General features: G+C 49.1%; 1 protein-coding gene across 1 annotated transcript in view; it reads right to left on the bottom strand.

Annotated features, from left to right (window-relative positions):
- The window catches only part of SLIT3 (slit guidance ligand 3), a 588228-nt gene that overhangs the window by 102069 nt on the left and 464907 nt on the right, over positions 1 to 21252 (bottom strand). Inside the window, exons 9-11 of the mRNA XM_004737643.2 lie at positions 16992 to 17133; positions 7635 to 7706; positions 2770 to 2841 (exon numbers count right to left, since the gene is read on the bottom strand). Of these exons, the coding sequence (XP_004737700.2) occupies positions 2770 to 2841; positions 7635 to 7706; positions 16992 to 17133 (286 nt within the window). The remainder of the gene's footprint in view (positions 1 to 2769; positions 2842 to 7634; positions 7707 to 16991; positions 17134 to 21252) is intronic.

Raw genomic sequence — 21252 nt, 5'->3', positions numbered from 1 at the left:
TCCAGACGCCACCGGGAAAAAGTGTCTCACTCAGCCGGCGGGTCTGTTTCATTAATGTTTCAACAAATTAATGAGTAAATAAAAGTCAGCATGATGGCTCAGACTCACATTTGTAATTCATATTAACGTCCCACTGCTCTCTGTGCCAAACGTTGTAGCGTCACTGTCTGCTCATCTCAGCTGATGTCAAAGCTTCTGGTGTAGCAGCAGCTGGTGGGGTGGTGGGACTGGGGACTTGGGGCAGGGCATTCTCCTATAACCCATCATCCCTCCAGATGGGACAGCTCTAACCTGGTGGGTCAAACCACTCTCCGGCAGACTGGAGAGGGTTGTGGGGCTACCCTGGAGCATTCTGGGAGTAAACCCACCTGGCTTTGCTCTCAAGTCTTTCCTTGACTGCCTTCTTCCCACCTTTCAGGTCTGAGGGACCACATCCCTTCCTTGGGAAGCTTCTCCTAAATATGTTAATTATTATTATTTTTTTTTTTTACCACCTGTCACCCTGTTTTTATTTCTACATCACTTTTCTTTAGGTTATGTTCTGTTATTTCTGTATTCATTTATTTAAACATTTTTCTGTGCCTCTACCTCTCAGCTCCCTGGAATGTCGGCTCCGTTGGGTGACGTGTGGCGAGCTCATGGCTGGAGCTCATGGCTGGAGTGCCTCCCTAGAGCTCAGAGCTGACACGGCCTAGCATAGTATTTGTTGAAACAAATGAATGCGTATGGGCAAGGCTTTCCTGCCTTTTAGTTAGTTTGGCCACTCCTGAGTCTGGGCTGGGTGTGTTTGCATTCCAAGCTCCACGAGACCAAGGGTCTTGTCTATCCAGGTCATTGTCACATTCTATGTGCCTAGCAGGCCTCTACTTGAATGTATGAATGCATAAATTAGAGGTGAGGGGCACTTCCCTTATGGTCCCAGTATATTTCAACACTGGCCAGTGAGATGCCAATTTCATGTTTGGCAACCAGATTTTGAATTTTTTCCCCCCTGCAGGACCAGAAGCATCTCACAGTCCTCAGATTGTGCCCAAGTTCTAGCAGAGGGAAGCCAGATAAGGCAAATGGGAGGGTAGGGGGGCAGGGATCGGATCCTGGCAGCACACGGAGCCTCTCTCTCTCTGCTCCTCTGTGATCTTCAGCACAATAAGCAGACACTAATCTCACATACAATCCTGTCTTTGATATCCCAGCCAGATGTTCTATTCGATAAATGAAACTAATTTACTCTGCAAGCAGCAGGCAACAGCTGAATCAAGAGACTTCCCTGTCCTCAGCCCCTTCCCAGTGGGATGGGGCCAGGTGGGGGGAAATGTGTATCTTGTTACCTGCCTACTCATAAATTAAGCAAGCAGGTTGCAGAGAGAAGCGAAGCCTCAACAGCTTGCTTCTGAGCATCCTCGCCCCTCCTCAGTGGGCGGGTCATCCAATAATACAAATAATATCAACTGATGATACCTTTCTTGGGTCTTAGTGCGTATTTTTCACATTATCTGGGGAGTCAGCATCGCACAAGAATCGAGGGCACGGGTTTTGGAGTCGCACTGCTTGGGTTCAAATCCTGATTCTCCCAGTCATGGACTTTGGATAATTATACTTATTCGACAAACTTTATTTTTGTGTAATTACTATAAGCCAGGTGCTGTTTAAGGTGCCAGAGATTCAGCCAGGATCAAGAGAGGTAAAAATTTCTGTTCATGGGGTGCCTGGGTGGCTCAGTGGGTTAAAGCCTCTGCCATTAGCTCAGGTGATGATCCCAGGGTCCTGGGATCGAGCCCTACATCGGGCTCTCTGCTCAGCAGGGAGCCTGCTTCCCTTCCTCTCTCTCTCTGCCTGCCTCTCTGCCTACTTGTGATCTCTGTCAAATAAATAAATAAAATCTTTTAAAAAAATAAAAAAAAATCCTATTTATGTAGAGTTTAGATCACCTGATTCCTTCTATTGTAAAAGAAATGAGGATGGAGTCTCTGTTTTAGGTTGTTAAGAGCATGAACCTGCAAGACCCCTGGCACACCCTTAGGGCTTCATAGGTACTGCCAATTATTTTAATCATGGTCACCACTGAATGTGGGTTAGACAGGAAAGATAGCCCCATCCCCATTTTGTCTGATGGGAAAATATACAGTAGACTCAAGGGGCATCCCCTGTGCCACATGACAGGTGAGTCACTGACAGAATCAGGACAAAGCTCCACGCCTTCTTGCCCCTGTGGGTCTCTGAGTCCCCAGAGGGCGAGGCAGTGGCTCCACCCAGGAGGCTGCCCTAGGATTGCAATATCCAAGAAAAGAAGGCCTTCCAGGATGGGAGGGATGCTTACTCAGAACAAAGGCCGTGAGGTTGGTTTGGAGAAAAAGCCTGAAAATCAGGGGAAGAAAATTAGCTTCTCCCTTGACAAGGTCACACAGATGGGCAAAATGGGTGCACTGGTCATAAACATACATTACCATTCTGTCCCTCCAGTTCCCCAGAGAGCCCTGCTGAGGCACACGGGAGGGAGGGGGAAGTGCGGGTAGAGCAGAAGATGCATTTGAATTAGAAGCCAATAACTGGGAAGGCTGCTGGGCACTTAATCAATAAAAATAATGCATTTGGTTGTAGAAATATTCCCCAAGATCAATTTCCCCTGAAGAAATATTTGTTTCTTTTACCAGGTTGCCACAAGTGTGTAAGGGAACATAAAGCCTTGATAAACACCTCCTGAAATATACACATCCCTCTCGCACTGCCAACGCTCCCCCCCACCCCCACGCGACTCTGCTCCCCACTTACAGCGATGTGAGTGATTTCAGACCCTGGAAGGCATCCGGAGCAATGTCCGATATCTGATTCTTGCTGATGTCTCTAAAACACATTAATGGGAGAGTCTGAGAACACAGCTCCAAGGTGTGAAACGGTCATTCCTAGTTCTGAATCAAGCACTTCAGATATTTAAAATGGTGAGAATTAATCAGTTTATTCCTAGTACAAGAAAAAGGGCTTAAAGACCATTCAGTTCAACTGTGTCTTGACGAAATACGATACATTTGTTTTGCTCTTTCTTGGCTTTCAGAGAATGCTCACCCTCTGCATCTTGACTTCAGCTTTGTCCATGTGAGCCCTCGCTTGGTAGGGAAGACCGCACCCGGGCACACCGGGGCCTTGCGGCATTACCAAGCAATTACAGCATAAACAAAGGCCAAACGAGGGACAGGGTGCAGGCATGCATCTTCTTGTCGCATGCCTCAGCCAATGCTGATTTCCTTCCCCCTGTTGTTCTGAGTCATTTCACCTCCCCAGTTATCTTTCCTTCCTGACCTGAAAAGAGGTTTTGAGCAGTGACTTAAGTCTCTGGTTCGGCGCACCCTCCGGGTCACGTGAGAATCATAAGATTCTTACAGGATGGCTCTGAGATGTGGATCTGTCACTGGCAGGGCATGAGCCCAGGGTGGGGGTGGGGTGGGCAGCAGGGGAGTGATGTCCAGGGCTGGGGGATAGCGGGGATGAGCAGGAGGCTGCGTGAGGCGTGGCCCTGACCCGGCTCCTCCTTGGAGACCAGAGGCTGCCCCTTTCCTGCAGCCCAGTGACTTCCGAGCCTCCAGCCTCTAGTTCTTGTTAATGGCACCTCACTGAGGCTGAAGACTTTCTGTGAGTCCTTAGCTTGAGTTTGGCCCCTGGGCTCCTGTCCTTGGAAGGTGAGCTGTTCCCATTTCCAGAGACAGTGCCCCTCTCCAGTTCTTTCCTTTAACAAAAGAAATCAATGGGTCTTTGCTTTTGTGTGGGAGAGAGAGAGCTGGGGTCTTGGAGAGTCAACAAGGTGGAGCCGAGGGAGTATGGAGAAGAAAGCACATCTAAGCAGAATCTTAAGCGACTGCCTCTGGCGAGGCCAGACACCCTGCCCCCAGCCTCTGAAACACACTTCCCCGGGTCTGTTTCTCCCCTCCTTCTAATAGCCTTCAAAGGGCTGCGCAGCCACCTTTCCTAGGCCTCCGCTCCCTTCCCTCCCTGGTTCCAAAGCCAGTAAGTTGAAAGATATTTCACAGGTTAAGGCTTCTTAGGCACAGCTGTCGAGCTTATCCCTTTAGCTGGCAAGATTGCCTCTCACAAATCCGCAGATTGTGCTCACAAACCCGTCAGTTTACACCAGGCTTTTCTCTGGCGCTCCACTTTTGTAGAAGGGTCTTAACAAGCAAATGCCCAGGATTATCCCACTCCTGCTCGCCCTCCGCCTGCCTGTCTCGCAAGGCACGTCAGGCCAGCACGTGGGGTCCGTGCTCCCATCAGCCTGCTGAGGGAGCCTGGGGTTTTGTTTCATTTTGCTTTTGGGCTCTCTTTTGTCTTCTTGATCATGGGATGTCCCTTCAAGCTCCTTAGACCTCTAGCCTGCAGGAAGAAGTTCTGGAACGCCGGGGTGGGGAGGAACCCTCCACTTTAGCCTCGTTGGGGCCAAGTGGTTTTCAGGCCACAGCTGGCCTTTCGGACATGCTCTGCTCTGTAGCATGGGAGGGATGTCTGGTGGTCTCGGAGATGATGGAGAACATAAGTGGACTAGTGTTAGTTCAGCTGGGAATTGCCCCTGGTGGTTACTTCATCTTAGTTCTTAGTTCTGCAGAAAGCAAATGGCAGCCTGAACAGGTGAAGGACCCAGAGTCACAGGTGACCTGACACAGCTATGTACTTGGCACCCCAGGTCTCCCCTCCCTTCCCAATGATGGGTACACTAGGCAGTGGCGCTGGACAGAAGGCAGGTGGGAAAGGCTGTTGCCGCTCACTGTCCTCCATGCTGGACTCCTCCAGGTCCACAGCAGGTGGCCCTGAGCTGCCTCCCGGAGTCTGGGTCACTCTCGGTCAGCGGTTCTCAAACATCACTAGGGTGTTTACTAAAGTGCACCCTCAGGGAGTCTGCTCTGGCCAGCAGGGGGAAGGGGGCTGGGAATCTGCATGCGTAGCCCATCTCCAGTGATTCCCATGCACATGGTGCCAGGGTCATCCTTTGGGCCATTGTGCTTTCCAATCTGGTTGGTCTCAGACATACCCCAGTGTCCCAGGGCTTACAGACTGGGTCGCTAAGAGGCAGTGGACTTTCCAGATGATTCAGAACCAAGGTGGCAAATTCCCTGCTGGCAAGGCTCAGAGTAAGGGACATAGCTGTGGGACTCTAGCAAGGGCTGGCACCTGTGGAATCCTACTGTATGTAAGAGCATGGAAACGGGAGACAGAAACGAAAGAACACGCCTTTCTGGCCAAACCACACAGCTGTGGCTCCCGTTAGCCAGCGCCACCAGGTAACCAGCCCTGGAAGACCAGGGGCTCCTCTCTAGGGCCTTCTACTCTCCTCATAAGTGGCTTCTCTACTGTGATACTAGTTTTTACCTGGAAACACTTTTTATACTAAGCTGGCCATGAGAAATAGGCAGGACAATTCTTTTGTTTTGTTTTGTTATTAGAGGTAAGAGGAGGGTGTGGTTCATGTTTAGTTGAGGGGAAACATCTGTTAGAGAGAGTGGTTATGTATACCCAGAAGCAATTCACACTTAGGGTTTTAAAATCCATTCTCACCAGGGGCCCTACTTCTCCCAAACCATCCTACTCCAGTCTTGGCTTGTGAAGTTCTGTTAATTAGAGAAATTTTTAAGTGGTCTCTCTTCCCCACTGCCATCTCCTTGGGGGGAAAAAAGGGGCATCATAATAAATATCAGTAGCATCAGAAGTGATCAAAAATTAAATTCCCTTCCCAGATCGTGACTGAGAAGGTCTTATGAATTTTGAATGCACAGATCATGGCAACTCCAATCGGATGAAGAAAGGACAGTAAAACATAGCCAAGCTCTAAATTACCTGGACTTCACAAAAAATTAGAGCAGTAACTTAAATCATGCAAGAGATATAGGTTGGGGCAGTGACTGAACTTGTCATTTTTCACTGAAATTACTATCTGGCTGCATAATCAAGCTAGGCTTTAAAAATGAATTGGGGGGGGCGGTATGGAGTGAGCTGGGGAAGCAGGGAGACCAGGAGATTAATGGCCCAAGGTTTTAAATATTAAGGCCTATATTTATACAGCTCCTCCAGCAAGAATGCTGCCAAGGGGAGGGTGAAAAGTCCGTGCCCGGGGCGAGCTCATTATGTTGGTTTCTACTGCTGGAACTGTACCAGGAGAAAATCTTGTTTGGTTTGGATTTCCAGGGAGATGGGAAGTTGCCTTCCCAAGATTGTACGGTAAAGCCTACCAATGCCACTGTTTCTTGGGGATGTTTATTTTTAACATAAAAGAAGTCAGCACACACTTAACCTCTTTCATGGAGGCTCTCCTACTCCAGGGAAACTGAAGAATCAGCCTTCAGCGGAAGGACGTGAGATCGGTCGGTGCATATTTCTACCTGCTCTTTCTTCCTCTGTGGGGGCCAGAGAGGGTGAGGAATGGGGATGAAAACAGCATTTTGATGATGGGACTATGATGGATGATTTCGCGGCCTGGACAAGGGAAAGGTGTCTCTTCTTCCCAGATTCTTAATATCTACGCTGGCAATGGCTGGACCGGTTTTGAATCCCACTAGTCTCTCTTCCGAGCGCCCTGGTCTGAGCGACTCACAGAGCGGGGCTCAGGGCAGTCACAGGCTGGGGAAGGGTGGTGATGATGATGGTGCCACCACGGGGGGGATGAGGGCCATGATGCCTGATGCTGTCAGTGGCGCTGTGGTAGGGAAGGAACGGCAGTGTTGTTGTCCCCCGGGTACTGGTAGGGTACAGTGGTGGCAGTGATCCTGGACGCAGTGGTAACGGGGATGGTGGGGATAATCACAGGCAAGATATATGTGCTTGGAGGATAAGGAAGGGCCCAAGGCTTCTTATTTCACTTAGAAAGACAGAAAGCCCTTACCATGGCCTAAAGGGCCCACAGGGTCTGGCCCCTACGTCCCTACTTCTACCGCAATCCCCACCGCTGTCTCCCTCACCCTCCAGTCCTCCTTCCTGCTCTGCAAACCATCGGCATACTCTCCCCGGGCTCTTCACTCGCTCTCTCCTGAGAGCGCCTCATTCCCACCCTTCATTTGGGTCACCTGCACGGAGAGGCCTCTGTGGGCCCTTCCTTAGTTTTACTTCCCAGTGCTTACCGATTTCTGGTATTTGTTTCTTTCCTGTGTTCTCCCACTCCGGTATGTAAGCTCCATGAGAGCTGACCTGGCTTTAGCGTACACTCTGTCCACAGACCCTGCGGTTCCTGCACGCGGCAGACGCTCACTCTCTGTTAGAGGAGTGTGTGCGTGGTTGTGGACATGTCGGTTAGGGCGCTGGCGACCGACACGAGGCCACTGTCTCAGCCTTCCTGACACTCCTACTTCAGGTCCACATCAGGAAAGCGAGGACAATCCACATGGTGGTATGGGTTTCTCAGCCGGCTGGGCTCCACCTCTCACCCGGATGATCTTACTGTGCTCTAGCTGGAGAGACCCTGAGTTCTGAGGTGTCTAAATCCGTATACCTCAGCAGCTGAGGTGAGCCACACCTCTCCATCTCAGACAGCATTCCAGGTCCGACCATGACCTCTCCAAGAAGAATGTGACGCAGATTGTCCGCTGGGCAGCTTGCCCAGGAACCAGGACACATCACCCCCCACATGGAAACATCGGCCTTGACTCCCCCCAGGGAAAACTCACATTCGCTTCAGCTTCTTGTACTGGGTGAAGGCTCCAGCGGGGATGGATCTGATGGAGTTCTGTTCCAGGCGTCTGAGAAACAGAGCAGAGAAGAGTTAGTTAACCACCCACCTGTCTACAGGGGGTGGCTGAGGGCCTCGAGGACAGGATGGTCCCTCTCATCACACGCATCCATGTTGGTTCCAGAACACCAGGCAAAGACCATGTGAAAGCTAGAAACTCGTGTTCTGGTGGATGGAGCACCCGTCCCAGGATCTAATGGGCTCTGGAAAAATTAGAAAAGTAATTGAGGATTCTGGCTCTTGCTTCTTATAAGCCATCTTTGAAGGCAGAGGCCTTCTTCAAAAAGCTGTAGCACCAGAGTGCTGAAAAAGTTGAAGGGATAAAGGGAAAAAGAAGAAATGACCCATAGGCTAGCAAGGCCCATTGGCCAGAGAAGCATGTCAGCTTTCAGTTACAGACTCAATCCCCCTGCCACAGGGGGATCAAACAGGCAGAAGTGACAATGGCTGACTTCACTTCTGGTTTCTTAATTAAGGTATATCCGATTGATTAGTTTTTAAGAGTATGATATACAGTATATAACAACATTAGATATTTGTTTCTGGGGTTTTTCAATGGGCTATTCTATTGTGCTGGAGAAACGGCCTTCAAGTCTTTAGGCTTCCAGCCTGACAGCCATCAAAACGGCTCCCTGGCACCCTGAGGGCTCTAGAGGCTCCAGCTGGACCACCCCCCACTCCAGGCTGCTGCTAGAATCCGTGGCGTTACCACCTTATAGACTTTACTGAAGTGCTTCCTCTCCTAGGACTCCAGAATAAGAAGTGCTACAGGCCCAGGGCCCAGAACTCCCTTGAATATAAGGAGCCACGGGGAACAAGTGAGCATCTCAATGCTTTCCTCTCCTGCTTCTTAGATGACTTCCTGTCACCAAGAACTGGTGTGGTGGGCCATAGGTCTCCCTCTGTTAGAAGGGATGAGGGATGCCCTGGCTTCGGCTAAGGACTCAGCCTCTCCTCGTCCATCTCCCTTTTCTCCAAGGCACGGATATTTTCATCAACTCCTCATCTGGCATGGATGTTCCCTGAACTCTCGGCTGGGAAGACGCCCAAAAAAGCGTGTGCAGAGAGGGATGGTGGGAGCAGAAGGAACAGACGGGCGGAAGTGGCTCCCTTGGAGGCTACATCTAGTGGGTGCATTTCTGGCGGGGATGAGCCCATTCATCTTGAAGAGTAATCCCCGCTGCAGAGTCGGGGAGACAGCCGTATTAATTTGTGCCTCTGCGATCTCATCTTCATTGGGGGAAGAGAGTATTTGTTACTGGAACCGCTAATGGAGCAGTTTGCCAGCAATTTTCCCATTTCAAACAACATCTCGGCCGCTAATGTGGAATGGTTTGTCAGGCCTACCCATAACACAGACAAATCACTCTCTGGGCCAAAGGAAGGGTTGGGGGCGGGGGGGAAGGGTGAGTGGGAGGAGAGAGGAGCATCAGGATGGATCATTCTTGGCTGCTGGATGAATAGAGTCTACAAATGAGACTGCCACGGTCTATTAGGAAAGCCTTTGTGGCCGCCAGAGGGGGCGGGGAGCATATTCTGCTGGGCACATGGGCACAGGCTGGCTGGATGGCGGCCCGGCTGGCTCATGGTAAGGCACAAGAGCAAGCCATCGGGTCTCGGAGTCTGGGAGCTCCCGGATCCAGCCACCCATGGAGGCAGCAGACTCGGGGCCAGCTGCCTTGACTGAGAAGTTCCAAGGACATTCTTGTTTTCCAGCCGAGCAGGGTTGAGCAGGCATCTTTCAGCCAAGGCGGCAGCTCCGTGGGTCTGTGGGACTGCCAGTCAGGTGGAAAATGCTCTCCGGGAATCCTGTGATTCACCTGCCATTTCAGCAAGGGATCATGGCTGGAGGATGCCTCTGGGCAGAGCCACTGTCGGTAATGAGGCAACTCCCTCAGTTTTTGCAAGAGGACCTACCGCTCCCAGCCACAGGCCAGGAGCCCCGGCGAGTCAGGTCAGCACCATGTGCAAGGTCAACCAGCTCTCCGTGCAATTCATAATCAGTTGACCTCCACTTTACTGATGGGTGTAAGGGCCAAGGGAGGGATGAACCAGTGAGCACCAAGGAGTTTAATAACCTGGGGCCAGCAACAGCCCAAGACGGTCCATCAGAGAAGCAAGTTCCACGGCTCACAGAACAAACACGAAGAGCTACCATTCATGAGGCCAAGTTGATTTGTGTCTGTTAGCTCTTTTAATCCTTACATTTATGAGGCAAGCTGTGGTGGCTTCCTTTTGCGGATGCAGAAAATAAAACCTAGAGGGATCAGATAGCCTGTCCAGAGCAAGAGAGCTAACAAGGAGCAGGACTGACATCTGTTTCTACTCATTGGACATACCGCCTTTCTTTCTGAAAACAGAGAAACTGAGGCCTACAGACCAAAGTGACTTCCCCAGAGTCACAGAGGCATTTGGGAGGGTAAGACCCCAATGCTGATGCTGAGACATCAGGCAGCCTCTGCAGAGGTCGGTGTTTTGTACAAAGGCTGTAGGAGTTGAGGGAGATGCAGTACAGATGCGAATATATATACATATGCAAATAGAGTACAAAGGTGTGGTTTTGAACAAAGAACGCCAGTCTCGGCAGGGACGGCTCTGTGCATCCTGTACTCGGCAGACGTGCACACCCCAGGGATGGTATTTGTCTCTGTAGTCTTTCTACTGCTCATGCTGCTGTGGGTCCTGGCTAGACACCGGAGCCCTTACGGAGGGCCAAGGCCATGGTGAGTGCCACGATGTGGGGGTTAACCTTGCCCCAGGGGGAATCAGAGTTTGGCGGGGGGTGTAGTTGTGAATAGTGTTTCTTCAAATGCCAAGTAAAGATGAGGGTAGGGAAAGCGACAATAGTAAGAGCTAATAGCTATCAGGAGCTTGTAAGTCGGGCATTAGGCTACGCGTTTTACATGCTTTATCTTAATATTTACACCTCTCTGAGGCAAATCCTAGTCATCCTCATCATCCCCACTTTAAATGTGAGAAAATGGAGGCTCAGAGATGTTAAGTCGCTTGTCCAAATTCACACAGCCAGGAAGAGCTATATAGCCGGATGACACCTGAACTCTCCATCCCATTCAACAACCTGAACTCCATCACTGAGCTCTGCCGAATCCCATTTGGATCAGAGGCATGTCTATTTCCAGTCACTGCCGGCTCATCCTCAGGGAAACGGCCCCTTTGTCAAGGGGGTAAGCCCACAGTGCCACGTGCACACACAAAGTTTCTATGCAGCAGATAGCCCCTGGTGGGTTGGATATAGCCTAGCACAAGCATGCAAAGATCCATATTCCCAGTGACAAAATTTTGGAGTGAAGGATGAAAAGCAGCATTAGCATCAGCAAAAGCGGTCACATTTAGAGAGGTGTCTGAAGCCAACAGCTGTTTCAGGTCTCTCTTAAACGGCACATGTGTCTTTCTTTGTCTGGCAAACATTCTTCAGGCTGCAAACTGATTTAATAGAACTAGCATAAAAACAAACATACAAATCAAACATCTGAACATCTTCCGGCACCAGTAAACACAATGGGAACATCTGATGGGGATTTCAGCCATTTGTGCTCTGTATTGATTTGCCCTAGTTTCTCGGTGCTTCCTTAATGATCTGTCATTTGCAAACATGCGACTGAACACCATATATTTCTAGCAGCGCAGAAGTCAACATGATGCCAGAGAGACTGGCAGGGGCACAGCAGCGCCAGGTCATGGCCACGAGTCTCCTGACGGAGCGGTTCTGGAGCAGGGTTCGAGGGCTGGTGGCGGTGATGGCTGAGGGGACAAGAAGGACAAACATCTACCATCTCCTGAGGACCAGCTTATATGTTAGACACTGGGCTCTTTGCATGCTGGCTCATTTCATTCCTTCAACAATCCGATCAAGCAAGTATCATCATTAGCGTAATAACAACAAAGACGCAGCGGCAGGCACTCGTGACTTGAGTCATTCGTAACCTGCCCTGCACAATACCTGGCATTTGCCTATGGAAAGCAGAGGAACAGGCACAGAGCCAGAGCTGCTCCTCTGACTCTATGCATATGCCCAGATGCCTCTCCCAGAGAATTTTTTTTTATCACCTTAGGAAAAAAAAAATGAAAGAAAAATAGTATGGGGAACTTGAGACTATAAACCATTCTACAATGTCGTACATGTGACCCGGTGAATAGGTTTTCTACTTAGGTTCCATTCAATGTCTTCCAAACATTGTGCTAATTTTCTGCACAACTGTGCTATTTAATCTTCATAGAAAATCTCTAGTAGGTCTGATGAGCCCCATTGTGCAAAGGGGGGAGGTGACTGAAGCAGGAGATGTTAAGAAAGGTGCCCTAGGTAAGAGGCAAAACTGGGAATTTAACCATGGACTATTTATCTCAAGGCTCTGTTCCTAATTATTCTGTGCTTCCTCTGCTTCTCCTGTATACCTCTGCCCCATCCCACCCCATCTCCTCTCTTTCCACGTGGCAGTCCCTCAGAAACCTGGTGCTCTCAGAACGTTTAAGAATCCCAGATGGTGATGGCTTCCAGAACCCTCCAGTCCTTTTGTTCTGTTGGCTGCTTCCCCCCCCCCCCACTCTTTCTTTTTAAAATCCCCTGGTGAGCAGTATAACGGGAGAATATTTGCTTGTGCTAAGCAGATAAACACTGTTTATCTCTTCACCCCAGATAAACAGGGGGGTTGAGGTGAGATGAAGTGCAAAGTGGGGCTACTTTACCTCAGATGCTTTTGCTTATGACTTGCCAGTAAGCCCATCCACGGCCTTTCTCCACCAACTGAACTGAGCTGCTAGAGCAGAGGGCATGAGACACACTGGACGGCGCTGTGGGTTGAGGGTGACAGAGCAAACCGGAAGATGGAACACAGATTAAGAAGAAGCTCTAGCTACTGAAGGTTCTCTTGAGCCTTGAGAAGGACCATGGAGGGAAGACAGAAGACCACAGAAGAGAGAAGGTGTAAGCCTCTGGCTCTTCCCAGAATCTACCCCAGCTAAAGGCTAGAGCTGGCGGAGAGAAACGTCAGGGAGTGGCAAAAACTGTGCTGTTGGTGGTAGCTCAGTTTCGAGGAAAATCTGCAGGAAGCTGCCTCACTGTGGGTTCTCTGGAAGAAAGCTATTTTTAGAGGAATTGGCTCTGCCATGCAGGGAGACCAGCATACAGTTCTCTGAGCTGCTTTGGCTTTGAAAAAAATTTCTGAAAAGAGTTCGCCAGATTGCTTTGCATGAGAGATAGCCCTTCCTCCCTCTAAAATGGTGGGGAGCACAGAACCCCTCCTGAGGTGTTGGAGCACCACTGCTTGCTAAGGGTTGTGCATAGGGCCTGGAGCGCCTGATAGGGTGCCCAGCATCCCTAAGGAGAGAGGGAAAGTCTGCATTGTATGCGTGCCATGGACAAGAGGCAGAATTCTTGACAGTAAAAAGAAAAAGTCACATTCAGATGTCTTTGGGATGATAAATCAGACACTTCTTATTCATCCTGGGGTGCGTACTGCAGTTTCAACTCTCTACTCTCTGTCTCATCTTTCAACCTCCCCCATCTGCTGGTCTTCTCTCCCTGCTAAGAGGATGCGTTTCAGCTGCTTTCAAGACTTCTGGGCCAACACACAGGTCCCCAGGCACAGGCTTTGTCACCTTGAAGAATGAGCAGGTTTCTTCCTCAAAGGTCTCTCTTACGTGTCACCTCTCCCCATATATTCCGAACCAAAGAATCTTGCCTCGTCTTCTTTTTATGTCTCAGCTTCATTTCATCACAGAAGGAGAAATCCTGGGCAATCTGTCTGGTGGGCCATGGGTGCTCGGGAAGCAGGGGCAGCCTTATTTCCATGTCTGCATACATTTGCATGAAGATGAGCCACTGTCCGGCTACATTCCTAATGCAACTGGCCAGCCTGTTTCTTGAATCTCTTCTCTCACCCAAAACCCTCAAAAGCTTGACATAGCGTTATGGAAGGTTTGCGCATGCAGGTAGCTCCAGTGCCGATGATATGGTCCAACGTTTCTCACTGAGACTGATACAAGTGGAAGTGGTAGTAGTTAAACAGAAGTGGTAGTAGTACTAGTACTAGTACTAGCAGTAGTAAAATACCAACAGTCCTGGCTAACAGAGTCTATCCTATGTGTCAGACACAATGCTAAGCATTTGGCTGCACACATTCATTTCACTTTCACAAGAACCGTTAAGAAGGTACCATTGGCCTCTGCATGTCTCAGTTGAGGAAAACAAGACTCAGAAAAGTCATTTAGCAAGAGCTAGAAGGCAGGGCCAGAGCCAGTACGTGGAGCTAGGTCCCTGAATTCACCGTCTACACTCAAGAATCCGGTTGCTGTTTGCGGCTGTTTTTAGAAGCACTCTAGCTAGGTTGGTTATTCCCAGACTTTTAGATCTCACAGGCTAGGTGGTTCCAGACCTTTTACTTTGCCAGTTAAGGTGCCCTGTGTATTATATATGATACGTGTTTATACAGAGACATACATTGATAATTACGTAATAATTACACATGTAAATTACACACATATTTGTCATGGACCTGTGCGTAGGCACACAAGCATATGTATTCTGCCTTTAGTGGCCATCATTTCATAAGATAATGGGCATTTTTAAAAACAACAAAACAGAATAAGGGAGCCCAGGAATTTGAAATAAAGGATAGTCCTTTAAATTGACCAGTTTTGCTTAACAGAAAAACATCACATTGTTTTTGTTTTTCTCACTTTACCTCACATCAGGAAAAAGATATCAGTGATCAGAGAGCCTTTCAGAAATCACTACACTAGTTTGTTAATATCCCTTTAAAAATTTGGTGTCCAGGTATGACGTCAAGAGTCCAGGACTGGCTGGGTCTGCGCGGATCCCACCTCTGATGTGGACATCTGCACTTTCTCTCTCCCAGACACCTGAGCTCTGTGCCTGTGAGGCCCAAGTTGGAGGTATAAAGATGGGGAGCAGAGAAGGGGCTGGTGGGGGTCAAGTTACCGCTTGACTACTAGACTGGCCTCTTTCATCAGGCTGTGGTTTGAGGAAAGAGCTATGGTTGTCGAGGAGGGAAGATAAGCCTGGCAGATGGAGGGGGAAAGGAACAAAGTGGGGCAGAGAAAGAAAGCGAAGATCTATGGGAATCTGAAATGAGGTGAACGTGGCAAGAATTCTGTCTTGAACATCTGTCTTGGGAGAGCCAGAGGCATGGATGGAGAGGAAAGGTGGAGGTTCTTATGACAAGGAGCAAAGTGTTACCTGGGTGACGAGGAAGATGGGGCTGGGAAGGGAACTGGGAGGATCACGGGTAGGAGAGGGAGAGAAGGGGGGAATGAATTAGGGGAGGAAGATGAAGAAAGGGAAACAGTATGGAAAGGAGAGAGCATAAGGCCAGGAATAAAAGGAAATGGGAGAAGAAGAGAAGCGAGGGGATAATCGGGAGAGGCATGGGGTCTAAGTGAGCTCCACGGAAGGAAGGGATCTCCAAGGCTAGAGCAACAGACCCTTTAGTGAAGGGACACAGCAAAATGTGAAGTGAATTAATTGTTGGTTGTTGCTGAAAGGAAGACTGAAGGTTGAGAGAAGGCCACGCAAGGTGTGGGTGTCAGGACGAAAGGACGCTTGACGGACTAGCTCCTGCCCACAGGAAGAGGTGCAGGCATGAGTTGTGTCCCCCGGGGCTGGGGAAGAAAGTATTAAAGGGAATTAGGGAAAAGTTGGTAAAACCAATAAAGAAAGAGGAATCCGAGTCTCCACTGCGGTAAATCATGTTTCTTCTCATCTCAATCAGGATGAAAGCAGAGTCCATAAAATGCCCCCCTGATCTGGCTCCACACTGCCTCTCTGATCTCCTCCTCCAACACTCTTCCTTGTGTTTACTTCACTCCAGCGACACTGGCCTTCTGGTACAGCAGACACACTTCTACCTCTGGACCTTTGCACGTGCTGTGCCCTTGACCTGCAATACTGTTCCTCCACATAGCCACTTTATTTTCTCTTCCTTACTTACTTTGAATATTTCCTTGTTTTATTTTTCTCCACAGAAGCTACCCCCTTCGATCATACCCTATAATTTGCTTTGCTTTGGTTATTATTTATTACCTCCCCCACCCTCCACTAGAATGCAAGCACCATAAAGGCAGAAATTTTATATTTTTATTCACTGATGCTCCTCAAGCACAGAACTGTGATTGGAACACAGTGGGCTAACAACACATGTTTGTTGGATGAACGTATGAATGGCTGGAAGAGTTAATGGGCCATTTATCAGACCAGAAGGGCATGTGTAGGAGGAGGAAGGCGGAGGAGAGCAGCAGAGAGGCTAGGGGAATGTGTGTCTTATTTGGAGGATTTTATCTGATGATATTTGGAGCAGGAGGGTTGTATCTCACTGTGTTTTTAATAAAGCCACCTTAAAGCGAGGGTAGAACATGAACACACTTGTGGTCATTTAATGAGTGATCTTGACGTCGGTGTCAACTGACCTTCTACTCGATCCAGAATGAGAAACCGGCTATCATCTAATGTGCGGCAGAAGCGAAAACAAGATTGAGCTATACGGTCAACCAATTTTTAGTGGGACTTTTAGTGGATCCGTGCACACACGTGGACACGCACAATCTTGTCTGTGTTACCTACAGACCGCGTCTAGAGGACAAGAATCTGATTTTAAATGATTAACAGTTCAGTCTCTTGTTCAGTTAATGGCAGCCATGAAATGAGTTCGTCACTCGTGTACTTTCTGCCAACACTACCACACTGCACAGAGCACTTGCTCATGTGCCAAGGACCGAATTAAGGGCTTACGCGCTGTATTTCACTGTTTCCACAGTGACCCACGGATGATACTATAATCACCACATTGTTAAAGCTGAGAGAACTAGAGAGGAAAGAGAGCAATTACGCTGCCCAAAGCCACACAGCTAGTGGAAGGTAGAGCTAGAACAGGATCCCAGGGCGGCTCCAGGGAAGGGACTTGCAAACTGCCACCATAAAGGGCCAGAGAGTAACGGGGCTTGGTGGGCTTTGGTCACAGCTACTCAATCCTGCCTTATGAGGACAGCCACCGACAATGCCTACACAATAGGTGTGGATGGGTTCCACGAAAATTTTATTCACAGAACTAAGTGTCGGGGAGTATTTGGACCCCTAGGCAGTTTGCTGACTGCGTTCTGGAAACTACCACACCTGGGAGCGCCTGGAAGGATAGCAAAGAGATTCCTGAGTGTTCTCCATAGTTAGCTCTGACAGGCCATCGTGCCGCCAGACCACCGGGGGACTGGCTGAGACGGAGAGGTAAACTCGCCAGGGACAGAGAGTGGCAGATGGGGCACTTACATTTCGACGATGCCCTCTGGCAAGTTGGCGGGGATCTCAGTCAAGCCCTTCCCTCGACAGTCCACGATGTTATTACTGCAAGTGCAGGCCGAGGGGCAGGAGATGGAGTTGGCATTGCAGGATGGAGGTTCTGAGTGCGGGCCTGTCGGGCAGGAGCACAGCGGTCAGTCACGGCAGGGTCAGGAGCTGCCTAGCCTTCTGTGCCTCTTCACCACTTCCCAGCATTACCTGAAAAGCTACCTGAAACACATTCGCCAGCTGACATCTCCCCTCAGCTGGGAGACACAGCTGCCCCTGGCTAAATATTTAGCCAAGAGGAGAGATTCTGACCTTGACCTGCTTCTGGATTGTTCCACCTGCTCTGTCATCCCATCAGCCTCGTCTTTCAGAGAAAGGGTTGCTCACAGAGTCAATCCCGCGTGAAAATATGCCACAGGCATGCAAACAGCACACGCGGGGACTATGCTCTCAGCCCAATGTTTGAATGAACACCCACGTCGTTTGGCTTTTATTGGAGGACTGGATGCTGAACATAGACACATTTTCCTTCTTTTCTCTAGAGGCTAGAACTCATGACTAAAACCAAGTGGGAGGGAAAAAGGCGTCAGAATTTCATTATTTGGGGCACCGATGCTGTCCAACTGTCAATAGTCCCCAGCAGTGACAACATCCAAGGCATTTTCAAACAGCTTGTATGTCCAGACAACATGCAAATAAAACCTACCTCATTGGAAAAAATGGGAAATAAGTTACTACATATTTTGGAGTTAGTTTTTTGTTTTGAGGTGAGAAGCAGTGTGAGTTTAAAGCAAAGTAGTAAAAACTCACGTACTAAGGCGCTTACTTAGAATATCAACTGCAGAGAAGTACATATAATAGCAAACTAACTCAGGGTTCCAACAGTCACAAGCAGTGAATTCAGATGTTTTCAAGACCGAAAAACTTTCATGCTATCCCTATTTCTTCAACGTTAAGGCAAGAATCTCGAACCTGTGGTTAGTTTTCTAAATGACGACATTGTGGACCAAAAAGTAGACTCAACCCCAAACCCCCTCAGGACTTGATATCCCACACCGGCTAGATCTAGTCAGCAGGGATGCTGTCAATGTCTTTCCAGACCCCCAGCCCCAGAGCAGAGGGCCACAGGCTGGGTAAGCTCAGACCAACCCTGAAGATCTCCTCGTTGCTCAGACATGGGACTTCTGGCTGGGAGCCCTTGGAAAGAGATGAAACATGAAACACAAAAATGTCGGCAGGGAAAAACTAATTTTGGTGTGGCCTCTGTTCACTGGAGAAGCCAAGTCTGGGAAGCCAGAGAGGGTCTGGTTACAGTGGTTGCATCAGAGACCAAGGGGGCCTGTAGCAAATGCCTTTTCAGACACTGAGACTCAAAGTGGAAGCCTCCCTCTCCACACTCGACAGTCCCTGTGCCTGGGGCTCAAAGGAATGTGGAAGGCTTGATGTGGAACGCTTACCTCACTGGACAGTGTTAACTCAATAACCAAAGATTCTTATTTCCTTTGGCTCCTCTCTCTCTCTCTCTCTCTCTCTCTCTCTCTCTCTCACACACACACACACACACACACACATCAAATATTTAAAAATGTCCTCCTAGCAGGGATATTTGAGAAAATATTCTTGTCAAGAGCACAAGGACGTCCAACTCCCCAGTGTTGCACTAGCGCATTTCATGGAGACCAGAAAAATGCCGAAGAGATGATGACTTATACCGAAGTTCCCAACTGGAACATTCTCTGAGAGAAGGGATACCAACTTAGTTTGAAACTGGAGAAGATTCCCATTTCTGAGAAAAATGGCAATCCCAGAGAATCAGTCTGTGAGAGTCTCAGATCAGGAACGAGGAATGCTGTGGCCTTGGAGTCCCACTGCCTCAATTTGAATCCTGGTTCTGTAATTTCATCCTTATATCCTGTGCCTCAGTTTTCCCCATCTGTGAAATGGGGGAAGATGACAATATTTATTTCATAGCATGGTTTTGTTGTGAAGGTAAAGGAAGTTAATGCATGTAAAAGATTTAGCAGAATGCATAGCACAAAGTCAGAGTTTAGTACTGTTAGTTGTTATCATTACTATTAATGAGTCTGGCTCTGCCACTAATGGTCTGCAAGTCATAATGTTCCTCTGAGTTTTTTTGCTTCGATCTCAGTCAATAAGGAGTTTGGACTGCATGACTTCTGAAGTCCTTTCTGGATGGAAAGATTCAGGACTCCTGGTTTTCAGAGGAAGGGAAGCAGGAGTAAGACACCCAACAGCACCTCTGCATCCTTGGCACCACCGCTTTGCAGGTGGTCAGGGGGATCTATTGTGGGAAGTGCTCCCTCCCTCTCCCCACACACGCAAGAGAGGCTGGGAGAGGCATGGCTTCAGGTGTCAGGGCTTTTGAAGTGCAGATCATGCTCCCCAAAGAAAAATGCCAGGCCTGGCCCTCCACATCCTGGGGCAAAGGGCACCTAACAAAGTCAGGGAGAGTCATCACACCCTGGGCACCTTCCTGCTTGGGCAAGTCAGGGGCTACACGGAAGGCTGTAGTCTGTGCCCTTGAACTTCCAACCACTGAGGCAGAGGCTGCCCATCTTTTGATCTGTAAAAATATTACTTGGTTGGGGTGTGTCAGAAAGGGAAGTCGGGGAGAAAGACAGTATAGTCAAGGGCTCATGTGGGCAACAGGAAGTTCTAAAATGGAGTTTTTTTGTTTTTTCCCAAAAATGTCCCTTTTGACATCTATGCTGAAATTAAATCTGTTTAAACCAGACCCAGGTTATAGTCTGGAATCCCTCTGGGGATGAGCTGGGTCTTTCAGAGGGTGGCTTTCATTCTGCAGGCAGCATGTGCTACATTTCAAGGGATGTTGTCAAGGTAAAAAAAAAAAAAAAGCCTTTGAAAAAGATTCCGTAACCAGGTCACTAACAACACCTTTAATTACGAAGAGAGAAACAAAGGTAATTATAGCCTCTGTCGGCATCCTGGACTTGCAGCTCCCAGTCAGGCATTCACAGGTGGTGAGGGTGTTATCCTCTTGTTGAAACAAACATGTCAGGTTTAAGATGGGGTTGAAAGATGGGTTCATGTCCCCTGGAAACCTTCCCCCCTGATCAATGTCCGACAGACTGAGCCCACTTCCCTTTGAGCCTGGGAGTGCTGTGATGGCAGAAGTCCCTCCCGTTGGCTTTTGGTCTTTGGAGAGATGGCAACTAGCATGTAAATTCTATAAGGGCAGTGACCTGTGCTGTCTTCTGCCCTCTTCCATCCCCAGTGCCCAAAATAGGACTGAAACACAGAGCAGGAACTCAGTATACATACCTTGGGTGATTGAAAGGATGAACACATGGATAAAATTGGTCTAGAAGCCTGGCAGAGTGGGGGCTGAATGTCACCAAGCTATGTGGGGGGGGGGGCAAGCCATCCTTCTAGAAGGGTCCTGAAGGGAGGTCACCTGAGTTCTGAGGGCCCTGGGCTCCGCAGTAGTGTGGAGGAATGGAGTGGCTATTAGGTGGATGGGACTTTCATGCCTGAAGTTCAGGTCTTTCTACCACAGCTCAGTGCCAGCAAAGGCCAACTGCCCAGTCCCCTGGGGCTCCCTCTGAGCCTTGCTCATCTGCACAGGTAAGAGTGACCCAGGCTTCCCTTAGTTCTGTCAGCAAATCCCTCCCTCCCAGCCTCTCCTGTCCACATGCGATGTGGTTGGTGCAGGTGACAGTGGATTCTCAGGGGGCCAAAGTGATGAAACACCCACCTTTCTTCTGAGAAATTTTAGTACTATACAAGCTGGGAAGCGGAGAGGAATGAGAACAGAGTGTTTTGATCAGGGTGGAAAGAGTCTCCACCTGTCTTTGAAGGGAGGGGCTGATCTGGGCCGGTATCTGCCTACACACACGGGCGTGTTCCTGTTGTAGGAACATGTGCCTACGTCACCCACGAACATTCACGGTCCCGAGCAAGCCTGCCTGCTGCTACCACCTCCTCCTCTTCCTGGCAAAGAAAGCAGCTTAAATCAGAGCGTAGTGATTCACTAGCACACAGAACCCCTGTAGTCCATGTTCGGAGATGTTTCCTGATGAACTTGGGAGAGCACATGAACTTTGCTCTTTGTTTTTAAATGGGTTCCCAAACTATCTGCCCTGAGCACTCTTTCAGTGGGATGAAAATGTTGCTGCCTTAAGGTGGAAGGAAGTTCTCATGCAGAACCGGGAGACGGGGAGATGGGCCAAGTACCTGTCTGCCCTCGGGGCTTGTCTCCCCT

The sequence above is a fragment of the Mustela putorius genome, unplaced genomic scaffold, assembly GCF_011764305.1.
Source record: "Mustela putorius furo isolate JIRA1106 unplaced genomic scaffold, ASM1176430v1.1 tig00000145_pilon_pilon_pilon, whole genome shotgun sequence".
Taxonomy (NCBI): Eukaryota; Metazoa; Chordata; class Mammalia; order Carnivora; family Mustelidae; genus Mustela; species Mustela putorius.
This window is presented reverse-complemented; position numbering and strand designations above follow the sequence as displayed.